The 9354-nt window shown below is 39.4% G+C and overlaps 1 protein-coding gene across 1 annotated transcript in view; it reads left to right on the plus strand.

Moving 5' to 3' along the window:
- TMTC2 (transmembrane O-mannosyltransferase targeting cadherins 2) overlaps positions 1-9354 on the plus strand; it is a 275980-nt gene that overhangs the window by 124993 nt on the left and 141633 nt on the right. Inside the window, exon 2 of the mRNA XM_039362964.1 lies at positions 7864-8434. Within this exon, the coding sequence (XP_039218898.1) occupies positions 7864-8434 (571 nt within the window). The remainder of the gene's footprint in view (positions 1-7863; positions 8435-9354) is intronic.

A 9354-nucleotide genomic window follows, 5' to 3' on the forward strand; every position in this document is an offset into this window, starting at 1 on the left:
GACCAAGTTTGCTGAATTATGAATAGTATTACAGGCAGTGCTTACTGCGCTGCATTTCTGCTCATGGAGAAGTGTCCCCCACCGTCCTTTCTGGGTGGTAGTGGCCCAGAAAAGGCCTCTGACACCCAGATCAGGCCTTCAGAGCCCCGCTGAAGTGTCCCCCAGTGTTCTTTCCCGGTGGCATCAGCCTGGAAAAGGCCTCTGATGCCTGGATAAGGTCTTGGGAGCCCTGCTGAAGAGTCGCCTGGCATCATTTCCAGGTGGCAGTGGCCTGGAAAAGGCCTCCGATGCCCAGATTGGGCATTCAGAACCCCGTTGAAGCATCTGCCAGCATCCTTTCTGGGCAACAGCAGCCTGGAAAAGGCCCCCAATGCCCAAATCAGGCATTCGTAGCCCCGCTGAAGCATCCCCTGGCATCATTTTCAAGTGTCGGAGGCTTTTTCTGGGCCACTGCCACATGGAAATGATGCTGGGGGACACCTCAGTGGGGCTCTGAAGGCCTGATCCGGGTGTCAGAGGCTTTTTCCGGGCCTCTGCCGCCCAGAAATGTTGCTGGGAGATGCTTCAGCGGGGCTCCCAAGGCCCAATCTGCGCATTGGAGGCCTCCATGTCTCCAAGGCCCAGAACAGATGCTGTGGGCAGCAGCCACGTGCTTCTGAAGGTTTGTTCTGGGCCTCATAGGCCTCTGTCTGCTTTTGCCGAAAGCAGAGAAAGAAACAGAGAGGCTGGAGAGGAGACAGATCTTCACAAGGTGTGTGACCTGGCATTGCAGGATAGGGGGAGCAATTGTGAGTCCCCAGGGGAGGGAGCATGAGGTATTTCAGTGGGTTGGGGGAGGCCTTGGGTTATCTGAAGATGACCTGTTCCATAACTAGCCCCCCATGGCTTCCTCATTCTGAGATAGCTCATGTTCACTTAATGAGCCGTGCATTCGCCCACACATTAAATTAGCGAATGCATGGACGAAAGCTGGGAGTGAATTGTGTTCAAGGTACGAGATTCACTCCTACAAATCTTCAAGTTATGAATGGACTGGGCAGGCTCCATTACATTCATAATTCGAGCACTACCTGTATTGTATTTCTAGAAATTCTTCTTGGAACTTAAAATTCAAACTATATAATCATTTTTTCATATGTAGGAGGTTTTTCCTTCTCCATAATATATATAGTATTGCAGATTTGAAAAATGGTGTAATTTATAATGGCATAGGGTCTGGCTACTTGAGGGACTGCCTGGGTCCCAGGATATCTGTTCAGCCAATTTGATCTTGCAGGGTTGGCACCCTCTAGGTTCCCTTGATTAAACAATGTCATCTATCAGGACCTCAGAGGTGCACCTTCTCTAGAGCAGCATCTACCCCCTGGAATGAGATTCTCTACAACATTCAGATGTCCCCACTTTCTGGTTATTCAGAACTGCCATCAAGATCTGGTTCTTTACCTAGATCTTTGGCAAGGGAGATTGATATTCCTCACTTCATTCTATCTGGTCTGTGACAGTTGCCATTTTTTACTGATTTTATTGCAATTACTTATTAGATTGTTATGAGCTGCCCAAGTCATTTGGAGTCAAACAGCATACAAATTTAAGAAATTATTATTACTAATCATATCGGTTGATCAACAACTATAGGACTCTATTTGCGTATTTCTTCCTGAAATTTATTACAAATCTGTTTTTTATCTGGACAGCATCCCATTACATACATACATCTTCTTAAAAACCTCCACTGTGGGAGCACCCACAACTTCTTGAGACAAGTTGTTTCACTGATTAATGGAACATTAAAAGCGATACCATTTCTTCTTCATAATAAAGTTTGAATGCTGAATTATAGCTGAAGCAACTTGGACAGTCTTCTGAGAATAGGAATGCTATTTGATTTTATCATCACCTACATGATTATCTTATTGTCTATTTTCAGTAAAAGAATGAAATATATATGTGTGTGTGTGTGTGTGTGTGTGTGTGTGTGTGTGTGTGTGTGTTTTCTAAGGTTTTCGTGGGTGTTTGTATGTAGGTCTTTGGTTGTTCGGGTTTTCTCCTGCGTAAAATTGGAAGTGTCTTGGCGACGAATGGGACTTCGTCGAAATGTTGTCAAGACACTTCCAATTTTACACGGGAGAAAACCCGAACAACCAAAGACATATATATATATATATATATATATATATATATATATATATATATATATATATATATATATATATATGTTAAAATCAATAAATAGTCGATCACCAAGAGAATAAAAATATAAAAGATTTTATTTACTGAACCTAGCTTTCGTCAAGAGTTCTTGACATCATCAGGGTGTAAATGGTAGTTGTTCGGAAAGCTTATATGCAACCGCTAATCATTTGCACTCAGCTCCTGGACCGTGTCATATATATATATGTTTTCTGAGGTTTTCGCGGGTGTTTGTATGTAGGTCTTTGGTTATTCAGGTTTTCTCCCGCGTAAAATTGGAAGTGTCTTGGTGACGTTTCGACGAAGTCCCATTCGTCATCTTCAGGCTGGTGTTTTCAGCTTCATGCTTCGAGGAGCAATGTGTGGTCTTAGCTGTTTCTTCTTTTTAACTGCCAGTGGGGATATGAACTGATTGGGTGGGAGCTTGGCTGTGTTCTGATTGGGTGGAGGTGTGTTCTGATTGGTTAGGGGCTTGGCTGTGCTCTGATTGGATGGGGGGGTTGGCTGTGCTCTGATTGGATGGGGGGTTGGCTGTGCTCTGATTGGATGGGGGTTAGCTGTGCTCTGATTGGATGGGGGAGTGTTCTGTTTGGGTGGGGGCTTTGTTGTGCTCAGGTTAGTCTGAGTTGCAGGGGGGTTTAAGATGGTGGGCTGCCTTGCTATTTTTTGGCTTCACATTCGTGGTCGTGCCTCATCTTCATGGTGGGTTTCAGTTTGCTTCATGTATGGATTGGAGGGGTTTAAAGTGGCTAATGATGCAGCTGTGGTCTCGCTTTTGGTTTGTGGTCATGCCTCATCATCGCTATGGCTTTGGGTTTGCTTTTTGCATGGATGTGTGGTGGTGACATCCTGTGTGGTTTTTGTGAGGACATGAAATTGACTTTAAAAATACCAGAACTATCGCCAAAACTGAAAATTTTAATAACAGAATAATCAGAGAAGCCATTGAGATAGAAAAACGCCCACACAGCATGAACAAACGAGATGATACCTCCTGCCTACCAGCCATTTGGAAACCCACCCTCATTGACAAATGACTCCCTAACACAAAGAATGACACCAGGAAGTTATAAAACTATAAAAAGTTTTAATAGAATAAAACCAAGCTTTTGCTGGCTTCTGCCAGCATCATCAGGGTAGCGTCCAGTCCACCTGCGGAAACATATGCCCATCTCCCATGGGCGCAGGAGCCTATTGACAACCAGGAGCCAACTGCCGATGAATCGAGGGTCTCCTCAGGAACAGCAAGGAGTTTGACAAAGAAGCGATCTTGTATGGACCCCAGACTATTAAACAACCATGATTCGAATGATCAGAATGTCACGTGTAACTCCATCGGCAACTCTGCAACTAACTCCGCCCATGACATTTCCCCATTGAGCTGCTCTCGCCTTGGGAATGCAGGAGAACTACGGGAAGATGGGGAGACTGTTTGTTATAATCTTAGAGCCTCCACACGCTCCCACAGACATTTGAGAGGAACGACCCCCTGTAGGAATGTACAAGGAGATGCAAATCATGATCGCAAGGACCCCTCCTCTCTCCCTTTAAGGAGGGTTGCACACCCCCATGTAATGAATGAATGTATAAACAAAAGTGAGGGGGGGACTTCCGGTGGCTGCACCGGTGACGATGGTGGCTATCTGACAGCCGTCCGTCACAGGGAAGCGTAAAAGCTGGCAAAACAGCACCAATCATCTGTTTTGCGGCTTGAAATCTTCCTCCCGGGTGAAGGGAGGAAGGTGAGCCCTTGTCTGGATAGAGGTAGAGCCTCACAAGTCTCCCAGTGTTTCCCTGGGAGATGAATAGTGAGAGCTCCCTCGGAGTCTGGGTGCTGCTCCGTTTTCCTGGATGCCTTTGTTCTCCGGCAGGAGAACGAAGCTAGATGCTGCCTCCACTGCTGCTGTTTAAATGAATACAGTAAGTCAACTTAAAAGCAGACAGAGCGGTCAGGAAGATAAGAATTGGATGATTTTATTTTAAACCTAACTCAGTGTGAATTAACATCTTCTCCTGTTATTATTTCAATTGGAGTGAAGAAATGTAGCAGAGGAATCCTGCTTCTTTGTTACTTTCTTTGTCTGAGAACTTTCACTTTTTACTTTCCATTCACTATCTTTAATTGGCAACAAAGTTTGAACAACATAACAGACTTGGTTTACCTAAAGAAATTTTTTTTCTTTTAAAGGGGGAATTGCTTGTTCTTCTCCTTTATTCTTATTTTACTACTTTTTGAAAAAGGAAGGGGGGGGAACCCTTTCTTTTTTTTTCTTTTTAAAATGGCTTCAAAACGTCCTGGACCTTCTTCTCTTCCTAAAACTTCAACTGCCTCTCCAGTAACTCAGACTGTACAACAACCTAAACCTTCTCCACATTTGCCTCCACCTCAGGCACTTACACTTAAGGATTTATAGGATGCTTTAGATAAGACACTAGAAAAAACAGCAGAACTCCTGGCTCAAAAAAGTAATGAGCTCAGGGAAGATATTGTGTTGGCACTCCAAGGGCTTGCTAGCCTTGTGGAAAAGATTGATGACCGGGTGGATGAAGTGGCTGGAAATGTTGAAATATTACAAGATAGAGTTGAAAAAATAGAAGATAATGTGGATGTGGCACAGAATGAAATTATAATGTCACAATATAGAGAAATGGAGCATGCTTTGAGAATAAGAGGCTTGAAGGAAAATGTTCAGGAGAATTTGAAAGAAGAAATTGCAGTAGAACTGGCTTCTATTTTGGAACTTGATCCTGAAGTAATGTTGAGAGATATAGAGAAGATTTTCAGAGTTAATTCGTGGGTTGCAAAACAGAGAAAATTACCAAGAGATGTGGTGGTTTATTTTGTGAGAAAATCATTTCGTAATGAAATTATACAGGCCTTCTATAAACAAAGATTTCAGATTGCAGCTCAGGATGTGATAGTTTTAAAGGAAATACCTTCCAAAATTCTCAGAAAAAGAAAAGACTTCGCTTTCTTGGCAGAAGAACTTAAGAAACGACAAATTCAATTTAGATGGGATATACCTGTGGGGATAGTGGTGACTTACGTTGGCACACGATATCGTCTTAATACAATTTCAAAAGCAAGAGATTTTTATGTTACTATTTTAAAAGGAAGTCCACCACCATCTCCAAGATCAAAAAAAGATGGGAGTAAGGCAGAAGCACAGTTGGCTGTAGGTTCAACGCCATTTTTGGGAGAAGAATTATTGGTTGAATCTATGCAACAGAATTTGCAAATAACGGAAGACCCAAGGGAACAGAGAATTACACGTGCTGCTTATAAACACAGAGAAAGACAACAACAACAACAACAGCAACAACAACAAAAAGTAGATGATGGAGTCTCATCACAGTCTACTTCGGAGCCAGTGGGAGGAGCAAAGCCAAAGAGGTCATCGACTGCAAATCTAGAGGTTTTGTTCCAAAGGCTTCAACCTGCCAAGAATGGCAAAGCTTCTAACCTGGAATGTTAATGGGCTTAATTCATCACAGAAGAGAAAGAAAATCTTTCATTATTTGAAACAACACAGAAATGATATTATTTGTTTACAAGAGACTCATATTATTTCTAAAGATCAAAAATATTTGTTTAATCCCGGGCTGGGGATACATTTCATAGCTCCTGCTTTGCAGAAAAAAGGAGGTGTAGTTATCTATGTGAGAAAGGAGCTTTCACTGAAGTTAATTGATTCTGATCCACAAGGAAGATATGTTATTATTGATTTATTAATAAACGATAAGAGAACTCTTCTTGTCAGATTATATGCTCCCAATCAACAACAAAAATATTTTTATAAGATGATTCACCAGAAATTAACTTCTTTGGATTACAAGTCAGTTATTATGATGGGAGATTGGAATGGTGTTTTAGATTCAAGCAAAGATAAGAAGGGTTCTTCTAAAGTTTCTAATCATGCAAGACTTCCTAAAGTTTTTTTTTTATTTAAAGGATGATTTGGAACTTAGAGACATTTGGAGAGAACGGAACATTGAGGAAAAAGATTTTACCTTTTTTTCAGATAGGCACCAATCTTATTCTAGAATTGATTTTTTCTTGGTTACTAATGATTTCCTTTCTAGGGTGAAGAATATCAAGATATTTCCTAGAATAATTTCAGATCACAGTCCTGTATGGTTGGAAATGTCGTTGGAAGAAAGGACTAGAAGATCTTGGAGGTTGAATGAGAACTTATTTAGATATGAAGAGAATATACAGCGATGTAGAGGTTATTTAAAGGAATTTTTTGCTTGGAATATGAATAGGGGTACCTTGATGCCAATGGTATGGGATTCTAGTAAAGCATATATGAGCGGGATTTTGATCTCTATGAACAATGCTCATAGATGTAAACAGATTCAGAAACGTAATCTTGAGGAAGAGATTAAATGTAAGGAAAAGATTTTAATATCAAACCCAATGGATAATAATGTATCTATTTCAAGGTATTAGTTGTTACTTTAAAAAATCTAATGGGGTTGGGAACTGGGCAACTGTGAGAGCCTGTATCCCAAGTAAAATCAATGTGCCAAACAAATGTAAATCAAAAGTGCTGCTGTAAATTCCCTCCCATATCTGGACATTTGGTCAGAGGGGCTTGGAAATAGGCAATATTTGTAGAGAACAGTCCTTCCTATTATGGCTGTCATGACTTTTTGAAGTACATCAAGACCTGTCTTTTAATTATTTGTTTTATTGAGTGAACTTTCCATGCCATGAATATTGTATTATGATGCACTGTTGTATCTTCATCATTCAATATTTGTATATAGTATTTTATCACATTTTTATTAAACATGTACCTCTTAAGACTCAGAAAATGAAGAAATATAATAGAATTATAAATAAATTTAAAGGGTAGAGGATTCCTAATTCGGCTTTAAAAAGTATATGTATATGTGTGAAATATTTATCAATTTATAATAAGAGCACATTTCTTTCATGCTCAATCAAATGGTCGAAACTTAAAAAAGGTAGAACTTATTCTTCTATTTAATCTGAAATTATTCAGTATGGTTTTACTATAAATTGAGAGGAAAATCCAGTGGGATGTTTCCAGTAATAGAAATCACTCCATCAGCAACTTCAAGGTTTCTGATCCTCAGGGGTAATCGTTTTCAGTTTATAGAAAGCTTTAAAGAGAAGAATAAGAGATAATCAGTTGCCTAAAATATGTGGATACCAAAGGCAAATTATATATGTACTTTGTGTGGAACCAACTATAGACCTTCAAATCTATAAACTTTTGGCTACCTAATCATTCGTATTAAATAGCTTTCTCTTTTTTGGGAGGACATTTATCTTTAAATTTAGCCACATTTTTCAGTTAATTATATTTCTTTTACATCATAATTATAATTTATCAGTGATTGCTTCTGGATTAGGCTCAGATGAATTGTTTTAAGTTAATGTATCCTATGTTTCCAAGGTCTGAAAAGCCAATTGATGAGGAAATTTACTGAAGTGAAAAGTTAGTAGAAGCAGAACTCTTATCACTACTTGTATGGAGTTTAAAATGGGGGAAGTAATACTACATTTGATAATGTACCTTTTTATGCTAATTTCATATTGAAATGGAAAACAAAAATTTGTTAATTTCAGTTATATTCTTTAGCAATCTATTTATTGTTGTCATGTAGTTTGATTATTTTTGTATTTGTTTTGTTTTTTAGCCGAGCAATCAAGACAAACCAAGATCTCCTTCCTGAAACACCATGGACGCAGTTATTCTATAATGACTTTTGGGGCACTCTTCTGACCCACAGCGGAAGCCATAAATCCTACAGACCTCTCTGCACGCTCTCTTTTCGCATTAACTATGCTATTGGAGGAATGGATCCTTGGAGTTACCATTTTGTAAATGTCCTTCTACATGCAGCAGTCACGGGTCTTTTCACTAATTTTTCTCGAGTGCTATTTGGTGATGGACACTGGACCTTATTAGCTGGTTTGCTGTTTGCTTCTCATCCCATTCACACTGAAGCAGTGGCAGGAATTGTAGGAAGAGCTGATATTGGAGCTTGCCTTTTCTTTCTGCTCTCCCTAGTCTGTTATATTAAACACTGCTGTACAAGAAACTACTCGGAAGGAACCTGGGGCTGGATCTTGGGTGCCGGTCTGTGTGCCACTTGCAGCATGTTATGGAAGGAACAAGGAGTGACCGTGCTGGCTGTGTCAGCAGTTTATGATGTGTTTGTATTTCATAGGCTAAAAATGCACCAAATTGCTCCTGCTATATATAAGGTGAGTGGAATTGTGTTTTGCAGTTATTGATTGTAACAGCACACAAACACAAATTTTATCAAAAACAAAAATGAATTATCTAATGGTTGAATCTGTCCTTGGTTTTTTTTTTCAACAACAGCAAGCATTGTATTTTATGCTCTGAAAGGATTCAGTTACTTCCAATATAAACAAGGACCATGCTGTCATTCATGTTGCATTCTTTGTATTTGCCTTGGAAAATTTTTATTATTGCTTCTACTAAGAATTCTGTGTGTTGGGAAGGGGGGGTATATTCTCTATCCATCCATCATCCATCCATCCATCCATCCATCCATCCATCCATCCATCCATCCATCCAGCTTATATTCAGCAAAATCATAATTGACTTATGGCAGCTTACAATAATATATAATACAAACAGGTTTGTATTCTGTAATACAGATAGGTATGACTTTAGTAAATAACCTATTGTACAAAGCATTTGAAAATAATGTTTTGCTGAACATGGGACTTTGATTTGGAAACAGTTGTCTTTGATTCCTTAAAGCAAATAAGACAGTTTGCAAGACTCTTGTGACTTCTTTGATATATGTCCCTGACTGTATTTGCGTGTGAAATAACCAAGTGAGCTTTGCAAACAAAGTGATTGCAATAATTAAAAAAAGTATTTATATATGTGTACAGTTTGTATACTGTATACAAGTATTTGTATACAGTTTGTGAGGCACTTCTTTCAATTCAAGCAAACCCTGATCGTTATGTAATTTATGGCCCTGGACTTTCATTGTAGTTTGCTTATTTATCACTACACCCTGAAGGGTTATTTGAGGTTGTGGGTTGATGATCTACTAATCTAGCCCAAAGATTAAGCTCTTTTCTCCAAGACATCAAATCATATTCCAAAATAAACCTGATAGTGTGTCCAGATTGCTATTTTT

Source organism: Crotalus tigris, unplaced genomic scaffold, assembly GCF_016545835.1.
Source record: "Crotalus tigris isolate CLP2741 ecotype Arizona unplaced genomic scaffold, ASM1654583v1 scf7180000019496.3020429, whole genome shotgun sequence".
In the NCBI taxonomy this organism is placed as follows: Eukaryota; Metazoa; Chordata; class Lepidosauria; order Squamata; family Viperidae; genus Crotalus; species Crotalus tigris.